The sequence below is a fragment of the Tachysurus vachellii genome, chromosome 8 (assembly GCF_030014155.1).
Source record: "Tachysurus vachellii isolate PV-2020 chromosome 8, HZAU_Pvac_v1, whole genome shotgun sequence".
Lineage (NCBI taxonomy): Eukaryota > Metazoa > Chordata > Actinopteri > Siluriformes > Bagridae > Tachysurus > Tachysurus vachellii.
Genome location: NC_083467.1, coordinates 342,501 through 358,538, shown reverse-complemented (window position 1 = coordinate 358,538; position 16,038 = coordinate 342,501). Strand labels below are relative to the sequence as shown.

Sequence of the window (16,038 nt, the reverse complement as noted above, 5' to 3'; positions counted from 1 at the left end):
CAGTTTAATTAAAACTGCTAACAGGTTATCGAGGTCAGTAACTCCAGTTAACTCTGTTCACTTTTCAAGAATAAAACATTTTCCTCCTAAAAACAGTAAAATACAGAGTTTTAATATTTATCCAATTATTTAATAGTCAAAGCTTCTCTTCTTTTTGTGTGTGCCCTCTGTGTGTGCGTGTGTGTGTTTTTGCGTGTGTGTTTTTTGCGTGTGTGTTTTTGCGTGTGTGCGTGTGTGTTTTTGCGTGTGTGTGTTTTTGCGTGTGTGTTTTTGCGTGTGTGCGTGTGTTTTTGCGTGTGTTTTTGTGTGTGTGTGTGTGTGTGTGCGTGTTTTTGCGTGTGTGTGTGTGTGCGTGTGTTTTTGCGTGTGTGTGTGTGTTTTTGTGTGTGTGTGTGTGTGTGCGTGTTTTTGCGTGTGTGTGCGTGTGTGTTTTTGCGTGTGTTTTTGTGTGTGTGTGCATGTGTGTTTTTGCTTGTGTGTGTGTGTTTTTGTGTGTGTGCGTGTGTTTTTGGTTGTGTGTGTGTGTGTTTTTGTGTGTGTGTGTGCATGTGTTTTTGTGTGTGTGTGTGTTTTTGCGTGGGTGTGTTTTTGCGTGTGTGTGTGCGCGTGTTTTTGCATGTGTGTGTTTTTGTGTTTTTGCTTGTGTGTGTGTGCGTGTGTTTTTGTGTGTGTGTGTGTTTTTGCTTGCGTGTGTGTTTGCGTGTGTGTGTTTTTGTGTGTTTTTGTGTGTGTGCGTTTTTGCGTGTATGTGGGGGATGTTTTAAAATGTTAATGCTATAATCTAACCTGCTTTTACCTGCTCAAACCCCACAAGCTGGACGGCTGGAGATCCTCTGACACGTTATGATCCAATCCCAGCAGGATCTCTGTGGGTTTTAATTCATTCCTTCTGCTATCACTCTTCCAACCGAATACAGCAGAATCAGCAGACTCAGGATTTACTCAGGATTTACTCAGGATTTCTTTTTCTCTTGTGTTTTAATGTTCAGAACTTTACCCTTAATAACTAAAAACTAAAAAACTTCATGTTCAAATCAGTTCTCATTCATTCACATGATTTCTGAATGCATGTATATTATAAACTGCACTAATCAGTTACCTAAAGAAACACAATCCTTCACATCGATGTTATTACACAGGAACACTGATGATTGCTCTTTATTGTAGGTGTTTATGTCGCTTTATGTGTTAAAGTTTTGGGGGAAAATGTTGAAAGAGTCTTGTGGAACATAATGTTCCAGAGATATGATCTGACAGGAAGGTGACAGTAACTCAGATCACCAGTGTTTAGTCCCACAACATGTCACACTGGGAGTTATTAACGTGTCATAAACAACATTTATGGGTTTACGTCAAATTCTTCATTACTGTTGCCATTAAGTGAATAAAATAACAACTACAAGAAAGATCTACAATCTTTTATTATACTTTTATTTTAGAAATGACAGAAAAGTCTCATACACGGCGAGCCAAAAGCAAACATTTAAAAAAAATAACCGCGAGTTGAACCTGCTGTCTAACAAAGAATGTGAATTTCTGCACTGGGCCGAGAGGTTTGTTAGTCCTGTTTATTCGTTTCCTTATAGACAATCACATCCATCACATGACTCCTCTGTTACAACACCAGCATCACATCAGAGCTGTTTTACTCTGTGAAGCCTGAAGTTGTATTTGACCTGTAATGACCTGTCCTGGTGTAGACCTACTACAACAAGCACAGAGTTCAACAAAACTTTACTGTCAGCTCAATTTGAACTGTTACTTAGAATACAATGGACATTTATAGTAGATTAAAAGAATACTTTTAGTATATAGTCTCTCCTCAGATTAAAGAAATCCAGCTCAAAAATACAGGAGAAGGTTAAATATGTACAGGACTGCCATTATAATAAAGAACAAAAACCCTCAATCTAAGCATCAGAAGCCAAACACACAATGGTGAAATGAGAAAACAAAAAAAATATTCTCTTCTTTCTCCCATCTTTATGCATAATCATCAATGCATATAATAACTGTATAATAGGCCACACCCCCTGACATGCAACTGAGAGTTTGTGAAGCTCATGAGCCTTCAGCGATAGTTAGGGGTCCAAGCACCTAAAATGCTGAGACCATGTTGTTTGTCTCATTTGTTCTGGTTGTTGTTTTTCTTCTTCCTATATGCTGTATATTGGTCTGGCTGCATGCGTCAGACTGGCCTGATGGTGGCACTGTAGCTCATGTTTCTTTTTACCTCTTGACCTTGAGTTCTACTGTTAAAACTTATTTTTTTCCACCAAACAAGAACGTCTCAAGAGCGTAGATGTTGAGCAAATATCCAAAAACTACATCTGTGAACTAGTCCTATGATTTGATGTCACATCTTCACAAAAAGCTGTCAAATTACTGAGCTGATCTGATCCCCGAAGTCTGATCAAGCTGAAATGTGGTGGACTGCGTATCTGAGGTTTCATTATGAACTGATTATTAATAAGCTGAACCATCATCAGCCAATAGGATCTGATAAGATAAAGTAATCAAGGAGCACGACTTGACAATGGTGCTTGGTCCATACAGATGTTTATTTGCATCTGTTTCCTTTTTCAGTCTTTCATGTCTGAAACCTGAACCTTTTTGGGATGGAAAACTCATCTCTCTATTTGAAGTCTCAAGGTTAGCAAAAAATAAATAAATAAAAAACACCTTTTTTTGCTAAATTGCATCAATCTGATAAGAGTTAAGAATTTCAGAGCAGTGTTTTTAAAGGGCTGTGCTGTATGACATCTACACACTGCAGATGGGAGAATGCTTCTGACAAGCGTCTCTGATTCCTTGCCCTTGGGAGACTTTAATGGTGGAGACATTGAGCATCACACATCAATTTCTCTATAAATGAAGCAAGAGCTGAGTGTATGGTACTAAAATCTGGAACTCTAACTGCGGTCAGGTTTAAATCAAACCTTTCGTTGCAGTATAACGAGCTACAAAATGCGGACGTGGATAAAAACAGCTGGGCTATAAAATCCTGCGGCTCGTCTCCACGGTAACGTGTCGGCAGTAAATAAATGACAGCATGTCTGTTGACACTTCCTGAGGACTGGCAAAGTTTGACATTCACACAAGTAGGTTCTCAATTTTTGGACGTTTTTGAAAATCACAAAAGACATTTAGCCTTTGAGGCACAGAGTTAAGCGAACAGCATGAGAATGAGAGCTACAACACCAACAGCATGTTAAGAACAAATGAAACGGAAAAGATAGACGGCGTCTGCATGAGAAGCAAAGGGTCTTTAGAAGGGAAGCAACAATACAAGCACTAGCCTTTTCTTCATTTTGTGCTTTATCCTAAGCTATATACATTACTTTAGACTCTTAAATAAACGGTATTTGGACTGAGAAATGGGATTATTGCCCTGTTTAAGGGCAATAGATTTTAGGAGCTAAACTCATAAGATTTACAGTATTTGAACTCGGTACATGGCTCAGATATTTACACTGCACTCTGATCTCTTTGTCTGGATTTAAACTGGATGAGAATAACAATGATTTCTGGATCTCTTTATGTTCCCTTGGACGCTTAGACAATGCCATTATGAGGAGACATTATAATTAGGATTGTGCAACATCACGTCTTCTCTGAGTCTTCTCTAAGTCTTCTCTGAGTCTTCTCTGAGTCTTCTCTGAGTCTTCTCTGAGTCTTCTCTGAGTCTTCTCTAAGTCTTCTCTGAGTCTTCTCTGAGTCTTCTCTGAGTCTTCTCTAAGTCTTCTCTAAGTCTTCTCTAAGTCTTCTCTGTCTTCTCTAAGTCTTCTCTGTCTTCTCTAAGTCTTCTCTAAGTCTTCTCTAAGTCTTCTCTACACAACATCCACTGAACATTTGTGTAGGAGTGCTGACATTTAACAAAGTACAAGTTACCATGTAACAGATCAAAAGCCAATCAACATCTTCGTCTGGAAAGATTCAAGTAGGTTATGTGGACTTGCCTAAATTAACCAAAACCTACTGTAAGCCCCGCCCCTTTTCCATCATCTATTATGCTCTTAGCATAAATGCTTTGAGTTCATTAGCATAAAACCCATTGCTATAGAATCCTTAAACCTGAAATAGAAGAAATGATTGTTTTTGGTACTGGATGGTAAATTTTTTCTTAAATGGTGAAGTAAAAATCAATTTTGCACAAGCCTAATTATAGCAAAACTTTTATCTCAATAAATAATGATCAGTAAATATTGATCTCAGTACTAAAGACAGCCATGATGACCATGGCTAATGCTACTATTGTTTCTACCAGAGCAACCAATCATAAAACTGATGATATCAGTGATTTAGGATTGAGGGGATCTCAGAAGATCACTTTACAATCTACGCAAAGAGATCAGGACAGAAACGATGGGTTTTCATACAGGGTATCATAGTGCTAGGGATTAAAGAAGAGTCCTCAGCTTACTTGGCTTTGCCTTAAATGTGAAAATCATTACATTCATTGTTCACATTATACAGGTTATTTGAGATAGTTCATGGAGTAGTCAGTAATAAAATAACACCTTTAGTGCTTGTCTCCAAACAACCAGGTGCACTCTGTTTGACTTAAATAATAATCTGCTGCTTGTAAAGTACAGTCGTTGGCACTGAGTTATACTCTAGTGGTAGAGTGTCCGTGTGGGAGGCCGGTATTGCTTGGCGTACTGTTGGCATATGGGTTAAAAGGATGGTATGGCGACTGAATCACAGAGAGAGAATTTGGAATCATGGTGATGGTGTTTGACGTCATGATTGGGAAGTCATCCGGAGAACGGCGTAAAGTAAGGGCGTAGTCCGGAGGACAAGTGAGACGGAGCATGTCATGCCCTTGCAATGACTCGCAATCGTGATCGTGGCCGTGATCGAGTTGCTTCATCTGCAAGGACATTAGATCCTCATTTGGAACCCTTTGTACATCATTAGCAAGGTTCCTCGGTGGACTCGGACGGCGAGTGGCCTCAAAACGATGCTTGTCCTTCTTGTAATAGAGAGCTGCAAAGGCCAGGATGTTTAGAAAGAGTAAGGATGCTCCAACTGCGATAGTGACACTTAATTCTGTAGAATAGTCTCGAGCTTCTATGGTTACGGAGCTATCCTCGTGCTCGGAATTCTTCTGCTGGTCCGTGGACTGCTTGGTGTTAGATGAAGGAACCGATGGGTGCCGGGTGGTGGACGGCCAAAGTTTGTTGGATAAGCGCTTGGTGTATGAGTAAGGAGTCGTATCCTGAGGAGGGATCTTGGTGGTTGACGATACATATTGGAAAAGTTCGTTGATGTTGTGCAAATGTGGCACAAGCTCCAGCCAGAAAGCAACCTTGGTGGCCCTGTAGTGGTCTCGGACACGTGGCTTGAGACCGATGTGAAGGTACAGCTGATCTTTAGGATTGTACTTGGACCATGCAACTTCTTCAAAGCGATTAGGTTTGGTGTGAATAAATTTTGTGTCCTGGGGAACCGGCTGGTTTGGGTCTCTGAAAAGCACAGCAAAGATGTCTTAAGCTTGAATTCTTACACATGAGAAAATTGACCAAAAATTCTAATACCTCAAGAATAAATGAATGGTTAATTATGCTCTACCATTAGTATGGATCCAACAAAGATCTTGTAGATGGTAAGCCTGAAATGATACAAGCTGGGCATGCATCAGAATCAACAGTGTGAAATGGTATGGAATGGTTGGATTATGAAATGCACAATAACTGAGTTCCTGCTGACTCACCCTGTTTTGGCAAAATTAGTCCAGTAGGTCATAACCACAGCACTCAGCATTACATCATTCTTAGAGAAGTTGCAGCTGAAGAGATCAGTTGGACCAATCATAGGGATACCAAAAACATACGGAAGTTCATCTCCATGCGCAGAATCTGCCCAGGCTGGCTTCATTTCGCTCTGGCAGTGGTGGTAGAAGGCATAGAAATACGTAGGTGAACCATACTGAGCGTGTAGATCCGCGGTGGCCACTGCAGGCGCCACCCACTGGTGATCGGTAAAAAGAGCAACCAATGTTTTGCGTCTTGTTTCTGGATTTTCCTTATCTGCCCAATCCGTGTACATGAACTTAATTGTCTCCCGCAGGGTATCTTTCCCTTCCGGATAACCATACAAGTTATCAACAAAGTCTGACACGGCAAATTCAAAGTCATTTCCAGCAACACCATCCTCACTGTCCACGATACCATCCACAAATTTATACCCCTCGCCCTGGTTCACCCCAAGCATGATATCGTAGTTCAGAAACTCGCCTTGCTCCATCAGGATCTGTGGGTCATCTGGCACAACATCTCCATCAATTACGGGTCCAAAGGCGATATGGTACTTGGCAGGAGTTATGTTCTGCTCGATGAGCTCTTTGTAGTTCTTATTCTGGAGGCATTGGATCACTTCCATAGAGTCGTCTTCATTGCACCCTACTTTCTCAGCCAGCATTCGTGTGTATTTGGCTGGCTGGTAGTTAATGGCCCAGCTAGAAAGAGCTGTGCCACTCTGAATAATTGCTTTCTGGAACAGATCTGTAGAATATATACACCAGTATTGTATGAGTACTAAATCAGAACACCTTTTACAGCTCATATTCTGTACATCATGCAGTGGATATTGCTGGGAGTTAAAAATAAGCAATTTACCTTCAGAATAGTGGGACAATGTCAGCAGACTGACACACGACGCTCCGGCTCCAGAGCCGAATATTGTCACTCTTCGCGGATCTCCATTAAAAGCCTGTATGTTCTCTTTTACCCATCTGAGAGCCTGAATCTGGTCCAAGAGTCCATAATTCCCTTTGGCAGCTTGATCACCTGTGCTCAAGAACCCTAAAAATTGTACAGTGGTTTATTTGACATTAAAATGACTGAGATTATGATAATCATACAAAAAATTCCAGTGCTCATGAACATCTGAAGCATTAGCCAGTTCACATACAGTCAGAATGCTCCGTGCCCTTATAATTATAAATCAGACACCATTGACAAGGAATCTGCAGGGACTGAATGTCTTCCAAAATGAAGAAGGGTGAGAATCTGATTTCAAGGACCAGTAACGATAGACACCTGTGTTGAAAACTCACTGGAGAAAAGGCTTGAATGCCTGGAGGAGTTTAAAAATAGAAGCCACCACCAGAACAGTCAGACAGTGGGACTGACAAAGGGCATCCCAGGAACGTTATCTGAGAGACGTATGCCCATCACACAGGACCACAGAAACATGGCAGAAACAAAGCAAATTATGGGACTGTCTGGTGTGAAAGAGAAAAAAGATGCTGTCTACAAAGATGGGGAAAAAATAAGTATGGAATCACTTATCATGTTATGCTCTTACAGAAGCATGAGGATGTTTGCTTGTACACGGTACATAGTTACCCCATAGTTCATTATTTTCATTTAACAGCACATCAAGTAAATTATTCCTTACTTAATATACGATATGCTCCTGTGCTCCTTGATAATGACACTGGAGACTCCTTCCATGTGTTAATTAAACAGCTTCTCACCAATTCTATGACGTTATATACTGTATGCTCCTAATGGACAGTATGATGGATAGAATGTTCCAGTAAGGAAACATATATTTCTCCATGTGATTGGGTTTTGGATAATCTGGCAGGTCCACAAGCTTTTGTAATGTCCCTAATATATGATTTTATGTAAAAAATGAATCAGATCACAGAAAGCCTTGGGAGAGTTATTAATATATAATTGGGTTCCTTCATAACCTCACCAACTTTTTAGCACAACGGCGTGCTGCGTGTGACGTCATTGTTATTGTTCGTTTGCGCATGCGGGTCAGTTCGAAACAGCAAACAGTTCACACTGGTATCTGATATAGGACACATTTTAAAAGGTAATGTGAACAGACAAACAAAAAAATCAGATCTGAGCAAAATATCCGAATTGAGCATTAAGACTTGCAGTGTGAACGTGGCCTATATGGTGTAGGGATTACGTTGGTGACTGAACATATTAGAGATGTTCTAACATCTATATGTAATAAATGTAAATGTAAACATCTCGGACACAGAGCAGAAATGACATAGAGACAAATGATATCATTGCTGTCACTATGATATTTCAGCTCTGTTTCAGAGATGTTAGAGTCTCTAAATGACAAAAAAAAAACAGGCAAATAAACAAAACACATCTTTCATTAAATCAGGTGTAAATGTCGTGTCACTGCTGCGAATAACCTCCAGTTGGGTTCATCTGCATGCTGATAAATTCATTAGTCAATGTTCATTCAGAGTTAATGGCTGCTTCATTTGATAAATGTCCTGTTTTTAAATGGGTCAGATGTGACTGTATGATCGATTATACCTGGGAACAGCAGCTGGCATTTCTTCCTAAAGTTCTGAATTCACTGATACAGAAGTAAAGTGATGCTGTTCAGGAACCTTCCCATAACTGACCCCATTTACAGCATTCATTAACATTAATATTACATGAATTCATGAGCAAAACTTAATCCAAAAGACTTCCTTACTTTTGGTTCATTTTTATTAAATTTGTTAAGTGAGGCTGAGCTGAAGGTTCCTGTATTCAGTTTAGCTGGAAAAGTTTTGGCCCCCTTCCTGATTTTTTATTTTTTTGCACGTTTGTCACACTTTAATGTTTCAGATCATCAAACAAATGTAAATATTAGTCAAAGATAACACAAAGATAACAACATGTAGTTTTTAAATGAAGGTTTTTATTATTAAGGGAAAATAAAATCCAAACCCACACGGCCCTGTGTGAAAAAGTGTTTGCACCCCTGTTAAAACATAACTGTGGTTTATCACACGTGAGTTTAATTTCTCTAGCCACACACACACCTGATTACTGTCACACCTGTTCACTATCAAGAAAACACTTAAATAAGACCTGACTGACAAAGTGAAGTACACCAAAAGCTACACACGTCTACCAAAAAATCCTGAAGGACAAAGTGCAGCCATCTGTTCGTGACCTCAAGCTGAAGTGAACTTGGGTTCTGCAGCAGGACAACGATCCAAAACACACCAGCAAGTCCACCTCTGAATGGCTGAAGATAAACAAAATGAAGACTTTGGAGCGGCCGAGTCAAAGTCCTGACCTGAATCCTATTGAGATGCTGTGGCAGGACCTTAAAGAGGTGGTTCGTGCTCGAAAACCCTCCAATGTGGCTGAATTACAACAATTCTGTAAAGACGAGTGGACCAAAATTCCCCCACAGCCTCAGTAACAGACTCACTGTAAGTTATCGCTAACACTCGATTACAGTTGTTGCTGTTAAGGGACCAACCAGTTATTAGGTTTAGGGGGCAAATACTTTTTCACACAGGGCCATGTAGGTTTGGATTTTGTTTTCCCTTAATAATAAAAACTTTCATTTAAAACTTCATGTTGTGTTTACTCGTGTTATCTTTGACTAATAATTACATTTGTTTGATGATCTGAAACATTAAAGTGTGACAAACGTGCAAAAAAATCAGGAAGGGGGCCAAGACTTTTTCACACCACTGTATTTCATCTGGACTATTATATGGATATTAAGACATTTATTAAGTTATTGCTTCATTTCTGCATCAGTAAGGACCTTTTAACTTTGGGTTATATCATGAGGCCAATTTTAATAGGTTACTATTATTATTGACATTAATACGTCATCGTACTTAGAGTAACAATTTAAGTTGTGCTCATGGAGCAACTCTCAGAGAACAATAATAAAATAAAACCCAACATTATAGGATGTGCTGGACCACACGACACACAGGTGATTCGTCTGAATGCCCCTGAAAGTGAGGATCTTTCTCCACGTAGATATTAAAGTTACCTTTTGATCCCAACTCTGTTAGCATGACTGACTCTGTGACTGGTGGAAGTTTGTGTTTTAGTGATGATTCATAAAAGCCTGCACTAGTACAAGATCCCTAAATTTAAAAGCTAAAAACAATGTTTAATAAAATCTATTTTTTTTGTTTTATAACTGAATGATATAACCTGAGACGTAACAAAATCCCTGTATCCTTTGTGTGATTGCACTTGTAATTTGAGACGAGTGCAAATGAAGTGACCTTCACCCATGAAACATAAATCACATGCCTTTTGATAAAGGTTAATTGAAGTCCCTCTTTTTTTTGATGCAGAAGTTTCACCCTACCAATTTATTCCAGGGTCATCAGCATACTTTTATTTATTTCAGTTACTTTTGTGTGGTAATGAGCCTCTGACCCGTGCTGCTAAGCCGTACACACCTTCAGGAAAACAATACCAATAAAGAATAATCATATTCTTACAAAGAACAAAGATACCAAATGATCAGCTGAAGTGTCATCTTTTATACCACAGCCTGGTGTTCCTTCACCTCACTTTCTTTTCAGAACTGACCAGGCCACGTCTGCTCCTAGGCGGGAGCAGGACCAGGAGCAGGACCAGGAGCAGGACCAGGAGCAGGACCAGGAGCAGGACCACCGAGAAAAACTGCCAAGGCAACAGAGCATCGTGACTCTATAAGTGCACACTGGACACATTTTGTCCCTGATCTACTCCTCATGTGGTGCCTTTACAATTCCTTTTAGCATGCCAAGAGAAATGATAACCCTCCATGCTTCATCAGCAGTAGGTGGGATGGACTCCTGGGAATATAAGAGGAAGCTGTGGTAGACCTTGACCTTTACCTGAACTCTTTTTATTTGAGGTGTCTCATGATGGCAGGTATGGAATAGAATGATTAATGTCATTTCTTACATCAATTCCAAGTCTCAGCTCCCAGCAGCTCTTGAGAGTGGAAGCCACCAGATGTCTGTCCAATCTGGTACAAACACAAAGACCTGTGCCAATATTTTGAAGCTATAAGTAATTAAGTGGCCTGGGTTAAGGACTGACCAGTGCTTAATGATCCAGTGCAGTGGAATCTGTGCATATTGTTGTTCTTTTTCTGCATGATGGACAGTCCACAAGCCTGAGATATATCTCAGACACAAACATCACCAGCACAGAAGGTCTGTCTGTGAGACTCTGGCTGATCCGACATGGACTCTGTGTCTGAAAAGCAGAACAACTCTGTTCCTCAGTCTGATTCACCTGTTCAAAGGTTCCTTAAGAGACACTGATGCAAATAGAGTCATTGTCTATTTTAAAGATGCTTTAGCACAATGCTATGACCACAGAGCTAGTTGACCCTTAATATGGCCATAAATGAACAGCACTAACATCCTTATGGTCTTGTTTCTGTTAAATGTACCAGCAGCCTGTCACCAAGAAATTAACCAGAGTCACCGCCATCTTGTATTTACCATCGTACCTTGTTGCTGACATCACTTCCATTTGAAGTGCAGAATTTTACAGCAGTTCGTAATTAGCACGATACTTTTCAGCAGTTATTTTTAGACTCAGCATCAGTGAGCTGGTTCTTGAAGGATTCTGGTGATTACTATATTCAAAATGAAAGCAGCTCCCAAAAGGTGTAAGGATGGTAAGAATTGGAGCTTTAGGACTGATGAATCTGACAAAATGTACAGTAGCATTCAAGTTAGAGAAAACTCATGCACGTGAAATCTTTTCTTTACAGTTTCATTTAGACATTTTAGATGAAAACAAATTCAGGTTTTAGATCACCTGTGGCTTTAGCTCCTTTATTCTATAATCCTATAATCAGTTCTTTTCTTTAAGTGGATTTTAATTGAAATTTCAGAAGAAAGTGTACAGATCCTTCTCAAAGCTGATGTCATCTTCTGGTGTAGAGTTTGAAGAGCTTGATGTTGGCAAGAAAAGAATCTGCAAATGGCCCAAATACAGCCACATGTTCTAATCTAGGGCTCATCAATATGAGTCAGTGAACAGGCATCACATTTAGGAAGAGCGTTCAGCAGTTCACACACAGACATATCGCCCTGTCCGACAGAGACACAAGCACAATATTGCTCCTCCGGTCACATTGTTAAACCACTATCATATCCCCAACTTTGTTCTAAACCACTTTTTGTTTGTCCTCAAGCTAGAAATAAGACTGCACACAAACACACAATGTGGAGATCTGAGCATCCGGGAAGGGGAGAGAAAACTCATCCAGTGAAGAGATTAGGGAGATCAGAGTAGGGATTGTCTTCAAGAGGTGAAGAACTGACAGATTTGAGACAACTCTCTATTTCCACTTTTTTGACCCGATGAAGCCTGTCTGTGCATTTCCATTCAATAAAACTTAAACTTCCTGATCCTGCTGTGTGACCTCGAAGGACCCTCAAAGGACCCGTGCCATTTGGTGAATAACTTCATGTTGGAGGTGGGAAGCAATACAAGGGTTTTATCTCCTGGAGCATTTGATGATTTTGTTCCTGCAGTTTGGCTAAGGACGAGACTCTTGGGCAGCAGAGACTCCATGTGCTCCAGTGTAGCCCCAAGGTTTTGGCACCAGTAGAAAAAGCATTCCTTTGGAAGGGCAATAATGTAAGGTAAAAAAGTTTAAAATACAAATAACACTGTTCGCTCTCTGCTCAGCTTTTAATTAGCTTTACTCACAGCGGTACACATCATCAGCTCAGTGCTCACGGAGAAGTAGAAAGAAAGATCACAGAAATGTAAGTGGAATAATGTCTGAGGTGTTCCACGTTAATCTCTATCCCTCCAGCTCGTCCCCACACACACACTCCTTCCAGTACAAACCATTCTCACCTCACACAGGAATAAGCAGCTGAAGCTCCTTTACGATAGATCGTTTAAAAAGCTAGTTACTGAGTACACGCACCACAATTAGAGTACTGTACTGTTTCATCTCTGTAAACTAATGTGACATCAAATTATCCATCAGACTGTATCTTGGAGGCGATCGGCCCTCATACAGTCTTATAGCACTGACACCTCACTGACAATGTGATGCCTTGGGTGCTGCTGCTTCAGCGCTCTTCTCCTTTCTGTCATTTCCTACACCCGAAACTTTAATCTATAACCTTCATGTTTTTTTTTGTTCCTGTTCAGACGCGAGTGATGGAAGTGTTTAACCTGATTTTCTGAGCAACATGTTCAGCGTACTGAAATGACTTACAGATCTTACTGTCTCCTCCGAGACAGACATTTTTTCCACGGTGATTTGTGTGACAGTTTTGTCAGACTTGTGCCACACAATATGGCCACACAAGTGACACGGCTACAAAGCAGAAGCACACAAATACTTCAGAAATGATGTCTTATTGATGCTGAAGCAATTCACTGGGCACTTTAGTCTTCAGACAGTTCACAGGCTGCTTGAAAGTAAAGTGTTTCTCAAAAGGGCTTTTAATCCGATACTGAAGACCAGTGCGTCCTCTGGGCTACGCTCATCCACATGGAGCTCCACGTTTGTCAGAAACTGTTCACATGGTGGAGCTGAAATTTGGTACAATATATAGTAGTTGTCATGACGATCTGATTCTCTAAGCTATGGTCAACATCACACAAAGTGGGGACTGAAGATGTGACACACAAACAAAGGCACTCAAGACATGAAACAATGGACTGAACCACAAACACTAGATATAGTGTGTAACTACAAAACTCAACACAACACAAAACAGTCAAAACCTCCATGTTGGCATCATTCTCTTTACTTCCTGTTGTTCTTCTGGTGACTTCTTAATGTTTAGGCTTCTCTTTTCCAGTCACTGTCCTGTGAGTAGTTTTGTGTCTAAAACAAACCTGTGCCCAGTCAAAGACCTTTGCCCATTATAGCATCACCTTAAAGTGCTGCAGAAGTAAAGCAACATTTTTCTCTTTATTGTAGAGTACTGAACTTGATACTTGTTGAACTTTTATGAGTAGACGCACACAGGATGATCGACCCCGTTTTTATGCTCTTCCCTTTGTACCACTTACAATCTTCAACTTCAAAGTAAAACGTCTAGTAAAATGACGGGCAGTCAAAACAAAAGCAGAACAAAACAAGGCCTTGAGAGTATAAAAGGCCAGCTGACAGTCGAGCGAGCATCTGAAGGTAGTAGCAGGGCTCAGCGTCAGTGTGTAACAAACACAGAAATGTTTATACTAAGCCCTCTGTAAAAAACAAGATTTCCTAAAACAGAAAACAGCCTTAACTCTTACCTTCAAAGAGCAAACTGTTCCATAACCAGCCCTCATGTCCAACCCTGAAGTTCAACATCAAAATGAACCTGAATGAACTCACAGATCTCAACAGGACCAAATCAAACAAGTCGTACACCAACAAGAGCAAGAGAACGAGCCTCTGAAACGTAGCAGGTGAGTTATTCAAACCAAAAGGCATCACTGTGTATTGCAGAAACGTGTCTGCGGTAACAAGCTGATAGCCATCAGGGTTTTGGTGTCAGTACAACTTGCTACTTGGTATAAAACCATTAACAATAGTGTCAATGGATTTTGGTTTTATCTTGGAAACAGCTACTTGAATTTTAACCTCTGCACACATCTTTTAAAGGTGGGGTCTCTGATTTTTGAGAAATGCTTCAGAAATCTGAGTCGGGCCGAATAATAAACAAAAATCAAAACAAACGTGTAGCCAATGAGCAGAAAGGGGTGTGACTTGTCAATATGGGCGGAGAGAGTGTTCAGTTGGTCACATATTCACAGACTGGAGTTTCCTGAGTCAATAACTCCTGAGCTAAACACTGTTACTACACAAATAACACCTCTTTTCTATCGTAGTAATGTAGAGACGCAGCTACAACCGTGTTTTGTGTAGTAACAGTGTTTAGCTCAGGAGTTATTGACTCAGGAAACTCCAATCTGTGAATATGTGACCAACTTTACTTAAGACGCCGAGGCGCTTTTTTCCTTCTCGATAGGTGAGTAACGTTGGTTTTGTTTTGTTACACAGAACTAATATATGTCTTTGTCCTTTACATGATTATGCTTGTGTGTCATTTTTGCTTGTTTGTTTATCTACAATCGTATTGTTCTTCACTTCAGCTATGATAAAGACACATTTCTTTCTGTAAGTTGCCTGGGTTACGTATGTATGTGTGGGCGGAGCTATCGATACAGGGGTGGGACCCGTTTGGGTTAGGGGCGTGTTTGTTTTGGTGATTTCAAATGTCGACATTGGCTTTCAAACAACGGAGACCCCACCTTTAAATCATGTAACCCAACTTCTGCCTTTGACGGCCATATGGTAACATGATTTAAAGGATGTGTGCATAGGTTAAAATTCAAGTAGCTGTTTCTAAGGATCCCTGAGTCCAATCATGAAACTTGGTGTAATGCATCGCCCTGCTAACCTGTAACTGTATTTTTACTGAACTACCATCAGATACCCAGATTTTGAATACATTCTGCACCCAAGATGAACGCTATCATAATATTATTTAAGAAATATTGTAAAGGCAATCAGAACTCTAACCTTATAGGAAGAAACATTAAAGTACATACCTAAAACCCCCAGACGGTAGTTTACAGTGACGACGATGACATCACCGTAGCTGGCAAGGACGCTTCCGTCAATCACGTTCGCTGTTCCTTCGACATAAGAGCCACCATGGATGTACACCATGACCGGTTTGAGTGCGTCCTCCTCGTCACCGCTTACGTCTGCAATCGCCAAGTGATTTATTTATTGAGAGCAGAAAACTAGCCAAGTGATTCCAATAAAATGAAAAGAAACGTTGTAAAACACAGGGTGTAAGTATTATTTCACAGCCGAGACAGTCATCTGTTAATTATTTCTATAAGAAAAAGAGTGAAGAAGAACAAAGAAAAGTCTGTACAATGCTGCGTTTATTACAGGGCGAGTGGGATCGTCTAGTAACGTCACGATTTTGGGGTTCAGAAAAGTATAAACCCGAGTCTATAAATCAGAGACTTACATTACACTAATTAGCATAAGTGTATACTTACTTACGCACACACCCCGCTCATATACACACACACACACACACCTAGGGACTCTGTGAGTATCTGTGTTAACATAGGTCCTTGATCGGAGGCCTTTACTCCCCCATGCACTAACACGCTCGCCCACGTGGGCCAGATGCCGAGTGTCCTTGGACGGATCCTCACTTCAAATGATGATTCTATCTACAGATTCAATGCAGAACACAAAATCCTCCATATTGCATGAGGCTCATCAGGAGCAGACTTAGTCATGCCA

General features: G+C 40.4%; 1 protein-coding gene across 2 annotated transcripts in view; it reads right to left on the bottom strand.

Moving 5' to 3' along the window:
• Positions 1-1,520: 1,520 nt before the first annotated feature.
• Positions 1,521-16,038, bottom strand: part of nlgn4xb (neuroligin 4 X-linked b) — a 22,028-nt gene continuing 7,510 nt past the window's right edge. For both annotated transcript variants that reach the window (XM_060875628.1, XM_060875629.1), the window contains exons 3-6: positions 15,321-15,479; positions 6,621-6,806; positions 5,717-6,506; positions 1,521-5,468 (exon numbers count right to left, since the gene is read on the bottom strand). In XM_060875628.1, coding sequence (XP_060731611.1) covers positions 4,610-5,468; positions 5,717-6,506; positions 6,621-6,806; positions 15,321-15,479 — 1,994 coding nt within the window. In that variant the 3' untranslated portion in view covers positions 1,521-4,609. The remainder of the gene's footprint in view (positions 5,469-5,716; positions 6,507-6,620; positions 6,807-15,320; positions 15,480-16,038) is intronic.